The sequence below is a fragment of the Sinocyclocheilus anshuiensis genome, unplaced genomic scaffold (genome assembly GCF_001515605.1).
Source record: "Sinocyclocheilus anshuiensis isolate Anshui unplaced genomic scaffold, SAMN03320099.WGS_v1.1 scaffold805, whole genome shotgun sequence".
Classification (NCBI taxonomy): Eukaryota; Metazoa; Chordata; class Actinopteri; order Cypriniformes; family Cyprinidae; genus Sinocyclocheilus; species Sinocyclocheilus anshuiensis.
In genome coordinates this window covers 24,073-47,418 of record NW_015540884.1, presented here as the reverse complement: position 1 = coordinate 47,418, position 23,346 = coordinate 24,073, and the positions used below count along the sequence as shown (strand labels likewise).

General features: G+C 37.0%; 1 protein-coding gene across 1 annotated transcript in view; it reads right to left on the bottom strand.

Annotated features, from left to right (window-relative positions):
- The window catches only part of LOC107688618 (active breakpoint cluster region-related protein-like), a 172,953-nt gene extending 149,607 nt beyond the window's left edge, over window positions 1-23,346 (bottom strand). The window contains exon 1 of the mRNA XM_016486331.1: window positions 22,404-23,346. Within this exon, the coding sequence (XP_016341817.1) occupies window positions 22,404-23,058 (655 nt within the window). The 5' untranslated portion in view covers window positions 23,059-23,346. The remainder of the gene's footprint in view (window positions 1-22,403) is intronic.

The following is a 23,346-nucleotide window of genomic DNA, read 5'->3' as shown; positions in this document are numbered from 1 at the left end:
TGGCAAGCCGATATTCAGTCCAGTGTTTACACACACACACACACACACACACACACACACACACACACGTATACATACATGTAACAGCATACTTACTCATTACAGATTCATACATAAACTGCATCACAGAGTATCCACTTAAACACTTAAGATCTATATATGTGCACAAACTCATAAACACATTCTCTAATGTTTCGCCAGAGGTCTTCTGAAATCAGACCTTTAGAAAGGCCCCCAAAGACCCCAAATTAAAGCACTGTCTCTTGCCAAGTGTGTGTGTGTGTGTGTGTGCACGTGGGCATGTAAATGTGTGCACTCTATGCAAGCACAAAGCAATCTCTGCACAATCCAGTTGTGTCTATGCATGAGACTATTCAATGTGACAGAACGTTAAAACAAAGAGCAGAATAATATCGGTCAAACACACACACACATAAGAAACACAGACAGAAACAGGTTCTTACATATACGTGTGTGTGTGTGTGTGTGTGTGTGTGTGTGTGTAGCTACTCGTGGCAGAGATAAGTAGCAGTTCATCAAATATGGATCTGGCATAACACACACGCACGCACGCATGCACACAGCCCTTTGTTTCTGGATGAAGGCCAACAGGACTCCAACACAACGGGGGACTGTGTGAGTGATGTGCTACACAAACTGGGCACAAAGAAGAATAACATTGCACATGCAGACACACTTAAGAAAACGTAAAAAAATCAAAACAAAATGAACAATCCTGAATTATTATGGTTAGTAATTAAATTATTTAGTGCACTGATACTAAAATGCTGTCTCCAAAAACCACAAAGTATTTTACTGTTATGGCTGATAACTGACACTGTGGCCACCTAGTTCATTCAACAGAAATAAAGGACACAAATAATAACTGCTGAAATATTTGCAGGGAAAATGATTCTCAGGTCAGTCAGAGCGCTCAGCCCTACACCTGCAGGCGCCCCGTGTCACGTAATGTTACATCCTTAGGAAAGCCGTTCAGTTTCCACAACTCAGCGGTCAACTAGAAAAAAGTAACTCTAGACAGGAGCACTTTCCTAAATATATGCACTATATCACCTATTTGTTTTATTTTTACTTAACCTGATGTCATTGTTTAATGTATGTTTGAATAAATCTGTCATGAAAACAAGGTTTTATTACAGCCACCATTAAAAAGTTTATATTTCAAAACAAAGTGGTGCAGAAACATAATCATATCATTAAAAAGTTGAAATAAAACCTGCTTTATGAGCAATTTAAATGTTTGTATACAACTCATTTTGTTATTTGAATGGTGATTATTCAATAAATTTGATTAATTAATGGATTATTAAATAAACATTATTTTCAGTTTCGTTAACTGTGTTTTGTTAAAAATAAACATTAAGTAGTGTTATTAAGTTATTAGAGTTTATAAAGATTAACTTCGATTAATTAATGGATTATTAAATAAACATTATTTTCAGTTTCGTTAACTGTGTTAAAAATAAACATTAAGTAGTGTTATTAAGTTATTAGAGTTTATAAAGATTAACTTAATTTAGCACTAGATGACATAAAGGTAAAACATTGGGGAAATGGCAATGTGCACAAATAAGTATCCATTCCATGGCCTATACCAAAAGCTTAATATTGTCTAATATCACGGGCAGTGGAACAGTCACTGATAAAAACCTACTAACTGATCACCTTCTAACCTAAATACTGAGGGGGGACACTCTGTGGTGGTAACAGCCCTGTGGAGAACCAAAACAAAAAGCCCACTTCACAAAATGTATAGACAGCATGCAGATAGCAGACCACGACAAACACACCACAGGACACACACATGCCACATTTGTCCTCTTCCTGCTGAATCACAAATGGCCAATAAAAATTTGATGCTTGATCCTGCTGAGCGGTCAGAAAGCAATTAACATGCTCTGTGGCGAGAGCTCCAGACTGCTCTCATTAGCACTGAATGGAGCTGGATGTCATCGCTCAAGAATACACACAGAGTGTCGCCCTCTGCCCCACTGACTGATGGGAAACCAATAGAGCTTTTCCACCAAAATGGTGCTGTGCGGAAACAGGGTGTCTGTGCACTTCTTAAACCATGTTTCCTTTGACTTATAAGCTAAAAGATTACATTACTTGCCACAACGCACGTTCATGAGTGTTACTAATGGTTTTGAGAACCTAAAATGTCATAAAGATCCGGTTTTAATGTAGCCTAACAGTCAGAAGTTATTTAAATACATAATAAAATTCATAGCAATCAGATGATTTAACATATATTTAGAAATAAAATAATTTTATTTTAGAAGGACAAAAAATAAAGGTCATGGATTGTTTGTTTTTTTTCTGGTCAAACCACCCTTTTTTCCCAAACTTATAATTTATATTTATACTATATATTTATTTAACAACATGCTACCCCTTCTTATTCTTGGCTATTTTGTCTATTGTGTATGTACATAATTTATTCTCTTCTCTCTGAGATGAGCTAAAGACAAGCCCCACCACTGAGGGTTTGAATGATACATACTCTCCACTTTCTAACATACCACTGGCACCAGCAGCATGGGCATATGACTGCTGGGAGGAGAGGATAAAAGCAGAGAGAGAAAGCAAAAGATGGCGTGCAGACAGGGGGTGGGTACTGAATCATGGGGGATGCAGTATCACATTAATTAAAACTGACAGGTCAAGTAATGCACTTGCAAACCAAAATCAGCCCCAAGCCAAATGCAAGTTGAGCTTTTCTCTCCCATCATGCACTTTGCTTCTGTCCTTCTGTTTGTTCTCTTCACCACTATCTTCCTCAAATCACCAACCCTGTTAAGCAATTAACCCTCTCAGTCTCACCCCTCATTCTCTCTGTGCAATTTCAAACAGCTTTACTGGCATGACTGTTTAATGATCTATACTGCTAGAATTCTAAACAAATAACAAAAAAAAAACAGACAATAACAAAACAAAAAACAAAACAAACAAACAAAACAGAGCACAAACACAAAAGGCCCCGTTAAGCAATCAACCCTCTCTCTCTCTGCTATTTCAAACAGCTTTACTAGCACTGTTCTACCCTGCTACAAATAAAAAAAAATAAAAACAAAAATACTAAACAAAAAACAAAGCAACAACAAAAAAAAAACACAAAACAAAAACAGAACATAAAATAAAAAAATACTAAACAAAAACAAAACAAACATACAAAACTCAAAAAATAGCAAAAAAATAAAATGAAAAACAAAATCTAAACATAAGAAAAACACCAAATCACAACAAAAAACAAAAAAAAAACAGCCCAATGAAATACAGCAATATAAGAAGTCACTATATCATAACACAGAATCAGAGGAATTGCCTCTCATTTCTTTAAGCACAAGCCACGACTTCAGGATTTTCCACATCAATAAATAAACAAACAAACAAATAAATAAATGAAGTATGTTCTGACGACACATTGTGGACTAGTTTTTTGGACATGCTTGGACAATAAATACTGGGCTTCACTCACTTGACAATGCATTTGCTGTGTTTACAGGCTTCAGTCTGCAGGTGGGACAGGTTGTTCCTAGATCAGCTTGGGAGGGCTTCTCATTCAGATTCGTATCGTATCGTGAGGTACCCTGCGATTCCCACCCCAGTGGGTACGGGTGGTCGGATATCTGCTTGTGTTCATGCACAGAGCATCTCACAACATACTAATCAAATATGAATATCAGTGGTGTGAATAATATACCTGGCATTTTTATTTTTATTCTTTTACAGTGTGTGAGATGTTTAATTGGGGGCAGTAGATGACCATTAAGCTGTGGCTGTAAATGACCATACTCACTCTGTGGCTGTAAATTACACTAAATAAGGTATATTTTTGTTAGGAATAAAGTAACAGAGAGCAATTAAGAGAGAAATAAAGAGAGCGAGGTAGCTAACAGAGCTCTTCACATAACATTTTTTCCACAATAACCATCATGTCTTGCCTGGGGAAAACGCTGCTCTCTGAGAAACTAAAATCCATTTGCTTATACACATGCACTCAAAAGCCTGCTGACCGCACACTGACCACACAAACATTCTGCTGCCATCTAGTGATGCCGCTATATCAGCACTAGTAATAAAGGTTCTTTTTTTCTGGCTAAAAATACTTTCTCCTATCCAGCTGTAAGCAAGCCAAGGTTATTTTCAATTACCTGAAAATAACACCGTGGCTCTGTTTCTATGTCAAAAATGCACTCAAATATGTACATTATTGAGAATATTGTCAAGGCTGAAGGCTGTTATTAGCAAACCCTTCATTAGCCATGAATATGTTCAGAATACAACATGGCCTTGTGTGCATCACTGCTTTTATGAAACAGTTAGCAGACATTAAAAATATCAAGAATACAAATTTAAATAAATTGATAAAGTGCCATCTCTCATGATAGAAAATTATAATCCTGTCATCATATACTCACTCTGATGTCGTTCTAAACCTAGTCTGTCCTTGTGTGAAACACAAACTAATTTTGAGAAATTAAAAAATATCTCCTTTTGTGTTTCACACAAGAAATCAAGTCATATAGGTTTAGAACAAAATGAGTAAATAATGACAGAATTTTAATTTTTGTCTGAATGATCCCTTTAAGAGTTGGCCTGTACATTGATATGTCTGCATTGTTTATTGATATTTGTTTCACAACTGTTACTATATTGTTAATTAGCACAACACAAATACTGTATTGACCAATCAGCAACCAAAACTGGAACTTTACAATATTGTTGAAATCACTTTCATCACAATATTTTCCAGCTAATGAACAATAAAAGCATTGAGGGCATCCACCCGATTTTAAAGAGCTTGAGCATTTAAAGCGGCAGGTGACAAAACTGCAGTGCACGCTTAAAATAAAGAGAACATTATTGTGCACTGATGTGGACGCTAATAAAATTAACATCATAGTTACCTTATATAGTCCTTGGTGTGAAGGGGCTAGAGACGTTTTGTTTTTTTTAAAGTTGAACTTCTTTAAACTTGAGCAAACATGTCTGTAGCGCATATTTACATAAAAAACAACAACGGAAAAGCAGCACAAAAATGCATTCTGTGTGAACAGCCCCTTAGTCCTCCCTTTTTTCCCTCTCAACACGGGTTTTGACACATGCTGACTAAGAAATGATGTAGGATTTCTAGTGTCATTGCAGACATAGGAAAACTGTGTGTGTCTGTAGGTGGGTGGACACACGAGTTGCTTTTATTCGTCCTTATGCGTCACTCTGAATGAGCTTCATGAGTACTAAACTAGCTTATACTACAGTACATTAACAGCATTCCACTCCCTCACACACTTATATCTCTTCCTGCGTTTGAGAAAAGATGATACTTCTAATCTCATTAAAGAGTTCACAGAATCAAGGCAGGGTTTTCTATTTTCTGTTATTTGAATCCTTTTGGTGGTTTTCTAAACCGAGTGGAAATGATGGTGGGCTCTGCCTGCAGACACTGTAAACAGTGCTCTCCAAACACACACACACACACACACACACACACACACACCTCCCTCTTCCTGTTTAGAGAGTTTACTCTCTGCAGGAGCACAGTGCAACATCATTACCACTGTGGTGAACAACTAACCTAAGAATGACTAAAAACTTCACCTTTATGCACACACACGTTTACTTGGCTAAATGGGGACATTCCATAGACTTCTATAGTTTTTATATACAGTTAACTACAAATACTATAACCTAACCCTAACAGAAAACGTTTAAAATGTAAAAAAGGGGGAAAAAATAAATACGAAAAAGTACACGTTTCAAACAAATAAAATGTGTTCTTTCTGCTAAAAGTTTTTGAATGCAAGCATGCATCTTATGTAAAATCATCTAATTGTGTATAAAGGTCCTTTAGAATCTCTGTTCCACATATAGACGCGTTAGCCATCTTGAAACATCACTCATTGTAAAAATAAAAAAACATGAGATTTCCAAGATGCCACAACATTGTGCAGCCTCTGGTTATAGCTGCCAAGATTTGAATTTCCGAAGAAATGGGATAACCTTTCACAGGTGAGAATGTGTTGGTTTGTGTTTTTATATGTATTAACTCAATATTACAGGTTTTTAAACTATTATAACTTTTTAATGTGTTAGCTAACACCTTCATCTTGTTGTATTGTGTTAGTTTAGCAAAATCATTTGCTTAAGTCTATTGCAAATATAGATATTCATACATGCATATAACTAAAATTCCAGATAAGTCAACTTGCTTTCAAGTGTTCATGGACCGGCTTTGACTATTCTAATATGGTGGACGGCTTACGTATAGAGGCCCACAGATTTTAGAAGTTAACCTGACACTTTAAAATGCAACACTAATGACGCAAGATGTTCAAAAAATGTAAGTCGTGATTAATCATGGCAGCTGTATTAGTAAAAGCGTAATAGTAGTCTATGTTTTCAAAAAAGTTCCACATGTAACACTTAATTAATATGCAAAGACGATAGCCAATCACAGCAGTGGCCTTTACATTAAAGTCTTAAAGAAGACACGCCCATTTAAACTGAGTGTTTAAAAATTTTTTTTCCAAATTATGACAGTTTTGAGTTTTTAAAAATCCTTCTAACATTATAAATCAGGAAACATTACAAAATTAAAAAATGTTGTTCACAACCACTTTAAGGTGCATGTCTACCAGCTAAACTCCTGCTTAAAAAAAGTTGAATAGCTTGACTAACTGACGCACAGAACCCTCTCAAAGGGAAATGCTAACCACACTTCACACCCGATATGTTTGTGTGTGTCTGTGTTTGTATGTGTACGTGACAACGAGCGAGAAAAAGAGGGAATCATCCATGAATGAGCAGAAAGCTGAGAAAGCCCAGGGTGAGTAATCAAAGTGGGCTACACCCACAATGCACTGCTACTGTAAGCGCATCATCTCCTGATCTTACTAACCCAGCACACCACACTGACAGTTTCATTCCACTGAAGAGAAAAAGAGAGCTATGAAAGAATAATTCAGAATCAAAAGTAAAAGGAATCCTACTAAATTCAATGATTCTGCTTGTTGAATGCAAATAAATCTCTAAATGAACTCTTCCGGTAAAACCTTTAAACTGAAAAGGATGTAGTTTCCATCTCACTCTCATGTCCTTCCAAAAGATATTTTGAAGAATGTTTGACTTTCAGTGTATGAACAACAAAACACTGAGCCGTTATTCAAAATATCTTCTTTCAAGTTGTTATACAGGTTTGGAACAACATAAGGGTAAGTAAGGGTAAGTAGAATTTTCGTTTTAGGAGAAACTATCCCTTTGATAATACTTCTGCTCTGTTACACTAACGCCAAGGTCACAGGAAGACAATGACTTTTGACAAACTCATCTGTTAACTTAAAAACACACAGGATGCAAGCCTTGCAGAAATGTCCAGCACTTCTCCATTTCACCTGGTCTGAGACAGAAGTGAGACTGATGAAGAGGGGAACGCGCTCAAAAGGCAGGGATGCACTTATATTAACACACACAAACAAACACACAATTGAAGTGGAAAAAAAAAAGTGAAAAGTGAAAAACTGACCCAGCAAGATACAAAAAATGTGTACTGTAAGCATTTATATGCAGGGTGGATGTATTTGTGGGATACCACACTTGCTGAGCCACATGGTTCAGCATTTTAGATTTTAGGTTTTAAAACACAAACTGTTACTGTGGCAGATGTGTGAGACGAGAACGCTGAGACCCAGAAAGAGACAGACAGACAGAGAGAGGAGGGGGGAAAAAAAAACATAAAACAAACCTGCTTACCACAAACCACTGAACAAGTCCACATTCTCTGCTCCTCTCTGGGGTTTCTGTGAAAGCAGGGTGTTTCAGCTAAACCTCATTCCTCATGTCCTGTCTGTTTGTAACGAGGGGTCTTCCATGGTTTTATAATGGGGTTTTATAATGAATTAGTGAGAATGTTCCCATGGCAGGTAGTTTATGCTTCCCACTGTTTCCTATAGAATTCTGCAGCAGGGAGCCCCATCCACTTTATTGACGAGTCGGCTGCGGTGCGGCCAACTGAATGCGCTGCTTCTCTGCCGCTCACTGCACAGATAATAAGGGGGAAAAAAGTAGATCAAGAATTGTTCTGGAATCGGATCGTGACTCCCAGAATCGGAATCGGATCGTGAGGTGACTAAAGATTCCCACCCCTAGTTTCTATCCAATGGTTGTTGCTCAAAAAGAGTCAAAAAACTTATTTTTTTAATCTGACTATACTGCTCATGCTGCATGTATGTTTTTGTGTGCAGCCCTGAGAACTAACACCATACTGTACAATTTTAACTTATTTCTTGACTTTGAATTATGGGAAAATGTTCTTTTAGCACCAATGCTTGTGTCATGAGTTCTGAACACTTGCTTATGAGACCTTTAAATGAAAAGATTAAAATATAAATATAAAATATAAAAGAAAATTATTTAAAAAAAAGGGGGGGATCCAGCAGCAAATGTGCATAAAAAAATGTCTGCTCTTACAATTACATGATGACAAAACAGACCTTAGTCAGGGTAGCACCATAACGCCATATTTAAAAGAGTTATTTTAGCACTCCTCCTCTCCATCTCTCACTCGCAGCAAATTAACGGTTGGAAGGGAGTGGTTAAGGATATCCTGTCCAAGCCATCAAACTGACGTCATCAGAGAAATGCCATTCCAGAAATGTTCAGATTTTGATTAAAGATTACTAAAACAAACTATTATTTTCATGGGATTAACTTGCATTAATTGATCACTTCAAAACTAGCCATGTGTGCTAACAAAGTAAATAGGGTAAATTTTGATTTCATGCAGATTTTAATTTTTAACAGGAATGAAAACGAGGCTGAGAGATTGTACTGTTGCTTAACAACATACTGATTGTTCTGACAACATTTTTAAAGTTTTGAATGTTGTTAGTTGTGAAAATTACATGTGATCTAAGACCAGAGCAGTGCATGCCACTGTAAAGACTGTAAGTCTATAATTCACAGCCTCATTTTCATCTGCGTAATTAATAAGGCTTCTACCCAGACTAAAGGCCTATAACAGAGGTTAAGTTTGTGGTTTTTTAAAGACTGTTCGTTACTATACAAATGTAGCAGGATTAAAGTCCTGATGTCATGCTCCTGACAGCCTGATGACATACAGCTGTGATGTCAGTCTAAAAGGTCCTCAGGAATGTTTCTAAAAGAAATTATCAGCTGTTAACACACATTAATCATGCTTCAAAGTCGCTTGATCATAGCACAGCTGTAGAAATCACTTTGCTCATTACCTAGATTAATATGAAAAGTCTCACCCTCATTTTGACGGGAAATCATCAAGCAAACAGGACAGACTAGTGAGCCATCAGCAGATGTGTGCTTCTGGTAAAACTGCATTGATCGTATCATATGACAAGCTACATGTGCACAGACTGTGTACTTCAAACCTGCTATAAAGGTCAGCGAGATAAAACTGCTGAAGATCTGTTTGAAGATGCACAAAACTTTTATCATTTCTTTCAACACGGTCAGATTCTGATTGCTGTCAACAGACAAGCAGAGCTTACAAAAATTTACCATGATAAATAGCGCCTGACCTATATTGGTTATTCAGTGGCTTAATCTGGTAATATTTATCAAGCAGGGTGGACGATAGCTGGCAATGACACTAATATATGCATAATACAGTTCATGAAATGCAAATGAGATGTACACAAAATTGTTAAATAAAAACTTATTCATACAAAACGGCACAAATGCACAATTTTTTGGGTTAGGGTTAAAGGGGGTAATTTGCTTCTAGCAAAATGGGCTTTTAATAAAACTTAGCTGTCTATGCAGTAAGGCTGGGCGGTATATCGAGTTTGTACGATATATCAATTTTTTCATAATAAGCGATTTGATATGAGGCAATACCGTTTATATCGATATACAGTAGTTTGATACGAGCGCATCTGAAAATATAGCAGAGGACACAGACTGAGTTGCTGCGGAGAAAGTGCATAATTCAGTCTGTTCTACTAAACATGTGACAAGCTTCATATTAAGGCCTTTAAAAACTGGTAAGACATAGTTCATAGTTTCGTTTCGCATATTAGTTTATAAGCGGCTCGGCCCGTCATATGCTCTGACAGAAAGGCTGTGTGTGCCGCTGACAGAGACACTAGGCTACTCGCGCTGTTTAATGTGTTTGAGATGTGCTGTCTTCCTGAATGCATAACTTACATTTCACAGGTATATTCTCCATCTGTAAATGTTAGAAAGCCATGGAAATATTTCCATTTTTCTGTCAGAAGTGCATGAGCCTTCTGCTTTGGGATTCTCCGCTAAACTTTACAGACTTTAGTGAACGAGCGCGCCAAACAGACAGAGATCAATGAAATAGGAGCGCAATAACGCTGACTAAAATATACATTTCGCTGAAATATTTGTAGTTTGGACAATAAATGTGACATGTAGAATTTTAAACCTACAAGTAAGTCTATTTTTATGATAGCATTGACTGTAAAGTGACTGTAATGTGGTAATCAAAATAGCCTAACACAACTCTGCTTTTGTTATCATTTATTTTCATTTTTAGTTTAGTGAATTTAACTTCCGCTTGTAGAACCATCTCAAGGATGATCAGAAGAAATGGACAGCACCTGAGTTAAATATATGAGTGTCACAGCAAAGGGTCTGAATACTTAGGACCATGTGATATTTCAGTTTTTCTTTTTTAATAAATCTGCAAAAATGTCAACGATTCTGTGTTTTTCTGTCAATATGGGGTGCTGTGTGTACATTAATGAGGAAAAAAAATTAACTTAAATGATTTTAGCAAATGGCTGCAATATAACAAAGAGTGAAAAATTGAAGGGGGTCTGAATACTTTCCGTACCCACTGTATATACCGTATATTGCAAATCGGCCAATACAAATCGCCCAGCCCTACTATGCAGTAGAAAGATGACTTTCTGATGTCAAAACGCATCATCCGGCAGCCTCTTGCTGACAAATAAACAGGGATATCTGGGTGCAGGTAACATGGAGAAAGAGTAGACATTGCTCATTGACATTCTGCAACAACATAAAGCTGATTGAAAATTGGCAAACTTGTCTTTAATTAGCCAATTAAGTGCCCTAGCTAACTTTCTTTTTTGTCTATCACTAACGATAAACATACAGTTTCCGCCAAAATGCTACTATTTAAAAAACACATTAGTCACCAAAAAAACCTGATACCAAAATGACAAAATCTCCAAAACCAAATGAGCTGCCTTAAAGGGGCCATATGATGCGATTTCAATTTTTCCTTTCTCTTTGGAGTGTTACAAGCTCTTGGTGCATAAAGAAGATCTGTAAAGTTGCAAAGACTAAAGTCTCAAATCCAAAGAGATATTCTTTATAAAAGTTAAGAGTCAACCACGCCTACCTAAAACGGCTCATCTTGATATTTACTTTGAAAGCTGAAGCTCGCGATTATGGTAAGGGGCGTTACATTTCCGACGCATGCTTGTGGTGTTCGGCCAATCACAATGCACTGGGTCAGCTGGCCAATCAGAGCAGACTGCGCTTGTCAAAGGAGGGGGCTTTGTTGAAAACGACGTGTTTGAGAGAGGCGGGGCATAGAGGACCTACAATTATGTACAGTATTTGAAAAATAATGTGTTTTTTGAACATTAAAGCATGTCAACATATTCTATTACACCAAATACACAAAATAATGATCTTTAAAATAGCATCATATGACCCCTTTAACAAAAAAGTAAGGCATAAACATGTTGCTAAGCTAATGACGTGAATCTTCAATAACCACAAACATACACGGCACACACACAAATATTTTCATTTTTTATTAGATTTTACTATTTCTATTCTATTTCTAATACAATAATAGAATAGATTCTGGGATTGCCTTCCCTGAATATATCCAATGCTGCTTTATAACTATAAAAAGCAACACATTGCTGACTACTGTTTGATATAGCCTTCTTGTTAGGAGTCTGCCAATAATGACTTTAAATGTTTTGGAAAGATTATCTATTTGAATGACATCACATTTGCTATGGTTTTACAGCAGTAACAATAACTGTAATCTTGTATAAGCAACTATACTAACTGTACTACAGGGTTAAACTGCACTAAAACCACAGCAAGAGCAAATAAAACAACCTTTATTGTGCAAGTGAATAGAACAGGATTCAAAGAACACTAAATCAATAAATCAGCATCCGATTTCGGCAGAATTGGTTTCCTGAATACTTATCACAATCAGACAGGTATAAAATGACTATGAACCGGCGGTGTGTTGGCCTTGAACAATAGACAACAATGTTGTCTCTGTGGTTAAGGAGGACAAGCCTCTGAGGAAAACACTGAAGAGCTGTTAAGACCACAGTTAACGGCATTGAGGTGCTGATGGTGTTGAATGAATTATGGTGTGAATCTATGGCATGACACAGCAGGAAATGAGATGCATCTTGAACTTGCTTTGGTTTTCTTTGATCGCAATTGCAGAGCTGCAAAGTGATGCTGATGCATGTGCAGAAACATTGTAGACCATCCTAACCAGTTGGCATACACCATACAGCACATAAGTGGTCTCCACAAACACACACACACACACGCACAGTTCACATCCCCCCACTACTCACTTTATCCATGGACTTAGGAAAGGGTTTGACTGATATCCATGATATCTCCATCTGTCAGCATAAAAAAACTTCAAGAAGATAAAGTTGTTAGCTTTGGGTTATCAGTTTAAGGGTTCAGCAAAGGGCCAAAGATCAGGATTGTTTACTAGACAACTAGATTGTTTTAGATGTTTTTTTGTTTTTTTTGCTGCAGGAAATTTATAGATGCAACTTGTGATGCAACTACATTCTGTCCTAACTATGTGAGACACAAAAGCAGCTTTGTTTTGAGATTTTGAGTTTTTGTCATAAATAGCCATTAACCGCAGCAAGCGAAAGAAAATATTGTTGGTCACATGGCTTGATTGCTGTCCTTTTGCACTAGGTAGCCATGCCCACAGTAAAATCTCATTGGTCTAAAACCCTATTCCACATAAATGCTTTTTTAAAGTGACCCTATTATGCCATTTCGAATATTGCCTTTCATGCAGTGTGTAATATAGCTGTCTGTGAATGTAAACTATCTGCAAAGTTGTGAAGCCGACAGTGCACAGTAAATAAAGTTATTGTCTCTCAAAAAAAATCCACTCTGAATCACCTAAACAAGTCATCAGGAATTCAAATCCCACTTTTGTGACGGCTACACATCACAGGGTAACACATTTGGGTTACACTTTACTTGAAGGGGTGTGCATAAGACTTGTTACCAAGCAAATTAAATCAACACAGAAGCTGCATCTGAAGTGGCATTTAGATGTATTTACACACATGTATTTTGTCTAATGCAAGACATGAATGCATTTAACCTGCAATTACAAATGCATAAATAATGTTTTGATATATTAAACATAAAACATTGAATTTTTGAATTATTTGAAATGATTTAAAACATGAAAAAATCAAAACGAAAAAAAAGAAAAAAGAAAAGTGTGTCATGTCATGATTATGAAGGTGTCATGTCAGTCTTATGCACACCCCTTCAAGTAAAGTGTTACCCACATTTGTATAATGCCCGCCTATGTTCTACGTTGTCCGGCCGCCAACAACTTGATCCACCCTCAAACACTGTAGCTTGTTTGTGTGGTTAACATCATGTCGAGAAGACACGGTGTCCTACGCTGTGAAAGTAAATTCATTTCATTTTCACTTCCGAATAATGAGGCTGCAAAGAATCAGTGGTTGACATTCATTTTTTCAACGATACCACAGCAGTACAATCCCAATCTTTTTTGTGTTCATGTCATTTTACTGACGACTGCTTCTCTAATCTCAGAAAGTTCAACGTGGGATTCACAAAATGCTTGCTCTTGAAAGATGGCTCAGTACCGTTTATTTGGACCAGCTGGCTTCACCGAATCACAACATATAAGTATGATAAATAATAGATGTTTATATTTTCTACAGATCGTTCAAAAAAAGCATCGGCAAAAGTAATTACCATAAATGCGACAGGGGGAAACAGTAAGGAGATACAGGTGCATCTCAATAAATTAGAATGTCATGGAAAAGTTATTAGGCTATAGCTTATATTTATTTAGTACATTTTTTAATTAATGTAAAAACTAAAATGAATTGTAAAACTGAAAGTATTTTTTTAAAATTGTGTTCAGCATGGTGGGCCGCATTTGAATTCATGACGGGCCGCATGCGGCCCGCGGGCCACGGGTTGAGAACCACTGCAGTAGACCAATAACATAGAACTGGGCCATCTGACCAATCAGAGCAGAGTAGGCTCACGGAAAGGAGGGGTTTAGAGAGCCTGATTCTTTGAACTGCTTCGTACGAATCGTTTACGAATCATTGAGAAATTAAATTAAAATTAAATTTAATGTATATTATGAGAAAACTAAAGCATTATTTGACCTTTATTATTAAACCTGTTGTAGGAGCCTCCCAAAACAATATTAGGAAACTAAAAACAGCATAATAGGGGCACTTTAAATGTCAAATACTTTCTAATTAAAGGTCGACTGATAGTGGATTTTACCGATACCGATAGCTAGGTTGGACCACACTGGCCGATAAACGATTAATCAACCGATACTTTTTAAATGGATACTGAATGGAAACTAAATAGTGCTTAACTTTTTTCCAAAAAAAGTACTGAACCATGCTTTTTAAATAGAATAAAAATATTAATATGAAATATTAATTATAAATTGATCCTTAATGTTAGTTCATAGTTTATTAACTAATGTTAACAGAAAATTTAAAAATGTATAGGTATTGCAATTAACACACTAACAAGGAACAGTACTTCTATAGCTTATATTAACCTTAGTTAATGTTAGTAACGTGTTTTTGTAAATCATTTCATATAAATCCAAACAGTCATGCTTAAAAATGGCCATGTTTAAATATCTACACAAAGGCCAAAGCATTGAAATTACATACATACTGTATGTATACTCTCACAATTTTTGGCTTTGATTATCTATTCAAAATAACAAAAACCACACTGGACAAAAAGCACAGTACTGCGTCACGTCTATAATTCGCAGGAATCACACACCAGAAGCATCGTGTTCAGTTCAAGCGGAGGTCTAAACAGTTTGTTGAACGACCAAACAGACAAATGTTCACTAAGGAATGAACAAAGTGGCGTTGATGAGTTTGAAGTAAGAAGCAAAATGGAAAGAAAAAGTGTACTGTACTGTAGCTCTCTATATGAAGCATACAGACTTTAATTAGAGCCACAGAAAAACAAAAGTTTCGCTGAAAAATGCACAATACACAATCTTCCAGCCTAGGGTGAAGTCATTACACAAATTAACAACGATCTGGGACAAATATAATATAATTTAATGGAAAACTATTTGGCGCTCTGTGGAGCGGCAGGATTTCTGTCGCTAATGTGCTTTCTCACGTCACAGCTTTAAATATGCAACTTCGATGGATAACAAATGCATAAAAGTGACCAATTGGATATAAACTAATGCAAATAGATGGTAACAATCGTGACATTAAACATTTGGTTGGACTTGAGTGTGTTTTGGTCACACTGTTTTAACCACTTTAGGTGCTGCCACTAATGCAGCATCTAGTCAACAAATTAATTACTTTATAATGATATAAAAACATGTACTGTAGTATAATGTATACACAGCGTTTCGTTGTCTGATTTAAATCCGCATCTAAAGTGTCCCGCTCTGTGCAGCGCACAGTGTCACGTGTCAAAACAAACAGCACATGGTGTCAGTGATTCGCCTCTAGAGGCCACTCTCGCTCTCGTACTGTATAATGACAGCGGACCTTCTCAATCGCTCTAGCAACGGACGCAACCCGGAAAAACTATCGGTATGGATTTTTGCCGATAGTTCTAGCAATCAGCTATCGGTGCCGATTAATTGGCAAAACCGATCAATTGGTCGACAATTCTAATTAGCTATTACTGTTCTCCAGTTTGACCAGACAAATTACGTGAAGCTTTGTATCTAATTTCATGTCAAATGAAATCACAACTGACCCTATTTGTTTTGCTTTTGGTGCACTTTATCTTGTGGTGAAAAATTCATCTGTGCAAGTTAATAGAAAAAAGGCGTTTGTCTTTACAATCTTAACCAAAATCGAAAAAATGTGCTTTTCTGAAACGGCATTCATTCTCTGACGATGTTGGTTTGACGGCTTGGGCAGGACAACATAATAACTACAATGTTAATATTTATTTGAACTTTAAAAGAATAAGGAATTCTACATCAACACTATGACAATAACTACGCAGAGCAACAATATATTTAATCATTCAGATGATAAACGCTAAAAACATTTATAGCCAATCAGAATCCATCCTGCTGTAAAGAGCTTAAGAATATAAAGCGGTAGACAACATAAAAGCAGTGGACGCTTTGAATAAACATAACCTTATCATCCATTGGCTAACATTGTTAGTATTAATGGTTATCTTTCTTGGTATAAACAAGACCTTAAAATTAAGCACCGCTCTCTTTTTTTCTTCTTCATTATTCTGTTTTACTTGGATATAATCGCAATAAAGTTGGTTACAACAACCAGTTCAAGCTGACTTTAAAGCACTTTAAAAGCTTTTAATAGACAGGACAGTTGGAGGGAGATGTCTTTCATGCACCCATTATGCATGATTAAATAAATGACACAAAGTTTAAATAAAGTAAAAATCAGCAAACAATGTGGAACCAATTAAATAAGAAACGAATGTTTAAAAAACCAAAATCACCTTAGATAAACGGCAAAAGTCAACAGGCTTTTCAAAATCCAAAATATTGCCAAACAGGCACTTTTGCATTTCGTTTCGAAACTAAATCATCCGCGATCGTTTTGTCTGTCTCACCTCACTCTTCTTGTCAGTCAGCTCGACTCACTCTCCTCACTGGAGAAACGAAATCTGATCTGTGATGCAACTGTCGTTCAACTGCATTGAGCAGCCGCGTTCAGTTTTTAATTGTAGTGTCTGTTCTTTTACTGAACTAAATGATTTTTATTACTATAAAAAATCAAAACGACGGTGGGGGTCGGTGCCACTGTGGGTAAGTGACGTAACCGGTGTTGTGGCTTAACACCGGTATCACCGTCAGCACCGTCTATCACGGCAAGCCTAATACACAGAAACGTTATTTTTGTATAATTTACATTTCTTTAATTTTCCTTGTAAAATCTCTTTTGCCTTCCACTATATCTTGGACTTAATTATGTTTGATTATTAGAAATAATCAAATAAATAATTAAAATAATTATCTCAGACATCTTTATTATTAGAAGAGATAGTTTTGACAGAGACTTTTGTTTGTGTAAACTCTGAGACACTTATTCTAGTTGCCATCTTATCCCCTACATTTTTTTCCCTCTCTCTCTCTCTCTCTCACACACACACACACACACACACACACACACACACACACACACACACAGTTCATGCACAAGCTTGGCAGGCAGTGCAGAGTATTCTCTTCGCTAACCAGTTCTGTAGAAACATGCCTCAACAGGCAAAACATTTCTCATATGGAAAGCATGACAGAGAAAATCAAGGAAAAATCATGTATTTCACTCAGGAATATTTACAACACAGACTAAAACAGGCTTTACTGTTTTACATCCTTGTTACACAACTCCCTTAACCCTCATGTTGTGTTCCAGTCATTTTGACCCTGAGATGATTTTCTTTTTCCCAAAATGTTAATGTTATCACATTGGACTAAAACTTATTGACTCTGCTCAAACAAGGTATAAGAACTTCCTAAAAAACTGTGATAATTTTTGTACTTTTTGGATTTGTTTTCCCCACCTTACACTTCAAAAATGGCTGACCTACGAAAAATTGCTTGTAAATTTTGTATTATTCTATATAATTACCAAATATTGGATTCAATCTTTTAACTTGTTTTAAATAGACAGAGGTTTTGTATTTCTTTTTAGAACTAATTGATAGTAGGCCCCATTGACCTCAGTTTTTGAGTGAACATTGCCAAAATTATCCATAAAGTTTTTTTTCCCACTCAAAAACTGTGGTGCACAGGCTCAGATTAATGAGACCTATTATCAATCAGTTCCCAAAAGAAATACCAAACCTGTTGTAGTTGAAAGGAAACTGATGAAAAAAAATAATCCAAGATTTGGTGATAATATTGCATAATAGAGATTTACAAGCACTTTTTAAAAGGCTGGTCATTTTTGACCGGAAATAACAAATTTGGATTTTCAGCATAGCACAAGGGTTAAAAAAACATTAATTTTCTACAAGCTTTAGGGGCATTTATACCTTTATTGGGATAAAATAATGAGGGGATAATTAATAAGGGATCGGAAAAGGACCTTAAACATGGAATCAATCTCAGGTCAAACTCAGGTATTGCTACTACACTCTAAAAAATGCTGGGTTGTTTCAACCCAACTTTGGGTCAAATATGGACTAACCCAACCGTTGGGTTAAATTTTTACATTCAATTTTTAACCCAAAAGTTGGGTTAGTCCAAATTTGACCCAAAGTTGGGTTGAAATAACCCAGCATTTTTTAGTGTGTACACTATCATGAGCCTATGCAAATGTGCACCAAAAGGGCGATGTGCTGAGCTTCATGCTAATAATATCTATAAATATATAAAGTATGTAAATTTGTGAGGCAGGCACCGGTCTTGCTGCAGATGAGGAGCTAGAGAGACCTTGAAAGTGAAACATCACAGAGGAAATCTAACAGATGGTGAAGGTGCTGCATCCGAGCCACATATATTTTTGGTCATTTTCATGTTTGATCTAGCTGCATCCTGCCCAGGCAGCAGTGCAAACAAACTTTTGACTAAGTTGTTGGAGCTTACGACAACTAGACATTGTTGTAAGAGTCTTGACTACTCTATAATTGAGTCATTACATAAAAAAGAAAGAAAAAAAAAAGATACTTGAGACATAAAAAAACTACAGAATTAACCTGATCTCATTTAAAACTGAAACTTCATAGAGCCTTTTCAAAGCCTTCAAGGCTTTATATAAATTGACTGATAATTAGGTCAGAAGATGCATTTAAACCAATTGCTGTAGTGAGGCTGAGGCTAATTATAAACTCAAACAGTTTCAAAGCATTGGCTAGAGACATTAGTTTCAAAAGGTAAAACTGCTTCACTAAATTTTAGTGGCTGATGCCATGATTTTCACATGGCCAACAATGGACTCTATAAAACTGTATTTCCCTTTAAACAGCTGTATTCACCCACATTTGTTAACTACATGGTTAATGTAAAACTGACAGGAAGTCAGAGAACATTTAGTAGCTACACAACTGGAAAAAGATAGGTACTACCTCCCAAACCAAAGATTCACTGTATAAAAAGTGCCACTGCTGAGTAGACTTGTGCCGGTATTCGGTAATGCGGTATATCACGGTAATGCATATGCACGATATTGTTATCGTGGGCTCTTCTAAATACCGTGAATAATTATATATTACAAGTTATTCAGAATTTTGAATGCATTTTAAGAATACTTTTCCCATCAACCTGGTCAAAATGCACACCGCTGTATGCTGCGTGAAAGACGCGTGTGCAGTGATAAAAGCATTAGCAATTAATCGCAACATGAAAATTTGATACCGGCATATCCCTACTGCTGAGTAAAGAGAATTAGTAAAAATATACATGACCAAATAATCATTAGTGTTCTCTTCTTGTAAAAAAAAAAAAAAGAGAGATTTTTTTTACAAAACTGCTTCACTGCTCATTACAACTGTCATGTGGTGCAACCAATAAAGTCATGTAGTCATGTAGTCCAACCGACACGTCAACCAATCATGTGCAACAAGATCAATATGTTTCTTAAAATATCAGATAATATAGGCAAGGTAAGTTCAGGTTGTAGAATGTAATGTGGTGCGACTTCTCGAAAACGTAATGACATTTATAAAATAATGATCTTTGCCAAAAAATACAGTTTTTATCTTGAAAAATATGTTTAAAAACTTTAAGATCTTATACAAATGTATACATTAAATTATGACATATGACATTCTGTGTACAAACTGATGTGAAATATAAATATATAAATACTGTTTCTAAACACGAACAACCAGCTATAAAAGGCCATTTTTAATGTGTAGGACAAACATGCATTATCGTTGCATTTTAAAATTTCCCGTCACATTGTAAAACCAAACTTATACCCTTGATGGAGATGAACATGATATGGATATGGTCAGTGCTTCTCTAATACTTCCTAGGCGTTTATCTTCATCTCTCTCTCTCTCTCTCGCTTCCACACCCACACATCATTTCCAGAGGCCCAGATGTTCTTTGCCTTCCAACCCACTGCAACACAATCAACCCCAATCCCTGATTATCCCATATTAAATGAACCGGATCAGTCCATCAAACTGTCACAGATGAAGTCTAACAGAGCAAGTAATGTGCATGCTAACTTCATAGACAGTCCAGACAAGTCAACTGACACTAAACAGATATGGAGCTGTTATGTTTCCATTGTACCACAATATCAGCAATACTGTGGAAACTAAACTGTTTGCCAGGATGCTTCTTATCAATCCACTTAAGAATGAACACTCAAAGGCAGAGGTTTATAATGCAGAAAAGGGTTGCAGTTCTGGTTATAGAGAGCTGAGGAAAAATAATGTAAAATGCAAATAAAAAAAGAAACTAACTAATAGTTATAATGGCTAAATAAATACAAAGATTTTTGTTGTTGACATCTAAGGCTGTGCATCCAATCAGACTGCATTTTGGCAAGAATTGTATAGATTTCATTTCATTTAAGAATGCTTTTGTTAATGTTTGCACAATGTCACCCAGCACAACAATCAATCAATTTATTGTATATTTGTCACACCCCTGCCCAAATATACTTCCCTAAACGTTTACTTTTAAGTAGATATAAAGTTTGGGGTTGGAATCCGGCCTTTGATCATCATAAAATTTATGCATGAACTTTTACGCAGATGGGTCAAAGACAGTGGTAACATGTGATTATGTCTCTTAGAGCAACACGTGCGGGTTCCATCAGATTTGGTGCCTCTTCCTCTTTCCTGTTTTAGAGTCATTGTGGGGGTTTTTAAAAGAGTGTCAAATCGGATAAAGCTCCTATCTGTGTCACAGTGGTGTTGTGAGAGCAAATTATGGACATGTTTTGATGCATTCAGCATTTAACTGATAAAACTGTCAGAAGAGAAAAACTTGTGTACTGCAGTTGACAGTATGGACAACAAATGAAGAAAAGGATCCGTCTGATAGCCAGAAGTCTCCAAATACTTTTTTTTTTTTTTTGCTTCATTTTTAACTGTTTGTGTATATTTATACAACTGAAATAAACCGTATGATAGCATGTGTGATGTTTTAGTTTTATAGAACTGTTCTATAAACCACAAATAAATATCAAGTAACGTTTCAGACAATATTTGGCCATTTAGTTTGTATACATTTTTCTCCACCAATGAAAACAGTTTCAAAATCACCCAAAACATCTCACCAGAAGTAGTAAGCCATCCAGGTACATTTCGACAACTGTTTTACAATTACTATGAATTCGGACATACTACTCTCAGTTTTACGCTTACTATATAGTAGGGAAGTATTAGATTTCCAATGCAGCTAAAGATTCCCCCCCCTCTTTACTCAAAGCTTTCTATAATCACATCTCCACTCCACTCCGGGTTATCCAATTTCCTCACTGGTTTAAGAAAGATCCATTGACTGTTCATTAAAGGAACAGTTCACCCCAAAAAAAAAAAATTGCTAAAAATTTTACACACCCCCTCAGGCCATCCAAGATGTAGATTTTGAGAAATTTTGGATTCCATCACTTGCTCACCAAATGATCGTTTACAGCAATTGTTTTTTAGACAGAAGCAACAGTTTGAAATTAAATGTCTTAATTATTCATATTTTTATTACAAACACGCAGCTTTTCGCTTTGACATTAACTGATGGACTAGAGTCATGTAGATGATTGTGATGTTTTTATCAGCTGTTTGGACTTTCAATCTGACGGCACCCATCCACTGTAGAGGATCCATTGGTGAGCAAGTGATGTAATGCTACATTTCTCCAAATCTGTTTCTATGAAGAAACAAACTTATAAACATCTTGGATGGCCGGATAATGAGTATATTTTCAGTAAATGTTCATTTTTGGGCGAACTAGCCTATTCCTTTAAGCAACGTCCTGTGACACACATTCCCAAAATGCACTTCAACAGACTAACATGTGACATAGCAAGCATAATTGCGTATTTGATAAGTGATCAACAGTGTCAGCCCACATTCCTCCTGAAGGGAACTTAACTGGCGCTTTGAAGGTGATAAGAAACTGGTATGGTAGGAGTTTTTAGTTAAGTTTGTCCTACCTGCAGAGGAGGAGTCGTCATGGTCGGAGCTCAGGTATCCGTCAGGTGTGCTGCGTCCAGACCCGTGAGAGCCGCGGAGCGCGAGAGAAGGGGACAGTCTGCCATCATCCGAGTCCAGATCCCGACTCAAGCGAATGCGAGGATTCAGCCGGTGACTGTCCCGAACGTTACCTTTTGGGTTGAGGATGTTTTTTCGCAGAAAGTTTTCGTTGAGCTCCACGTCCTCGAACTCGCGGTCACTGTCCTGCTCGCTGTTCCGTTGCTCGGCAACGCACCGAGAGATGTCACGAGCCGAGGGGAGTCTTTGCGGAATATCGGTCTTTTTCCGAGGAGGGACGAGGATGGGCTTACCTGTCTTGCTGCCCCGGAGTACGTCCCCGCCTTTGCTCTCTGAGTCGCAAGGACTGTCCTGATTTGAATCTGCCTTGTTACACCATCTCTCGATGTCATAAGTTTTCTTCTGCGCAATGGTGGTCTGCAGGTAAATCACCTTGAACTTCTCTTCCGACAGAGCCTGCTGTAACACCTTCAGATTGGCTTTGCATTTCTCCAGCTCTGCCTCTATGTCCTCCACCGAGCTGAGGTTCATCACGGGCACTTCACCTTCGGGAAACTCGTTCCTCCAGTGCTTCTCAAATTCCGCCTGTTCCCACATTGTCAAAGCAGGGTGGGGGGAAAAGGTCCTTGGTCCTCTCGTTCCAGCTAAAACAGCTTGGGTTCACGGTCTCAAACGCCTGTTGTGAAGTAGCGACTGTTCATTTTCTCTTTCGCGCATATCCACTCACTCACTCACTCACTCACACCACCGATCAGTTTACAACTGAAAAAACTTTCAGCTTCCGCTACATTGGAAAGTCGTGACGTCAGCTGGACGCGGAGCCAATCAGATCCACTGGCCGTTTACATTTAGTCGTGCAAAATCCCCGCGGTTCCTTTTTTACAC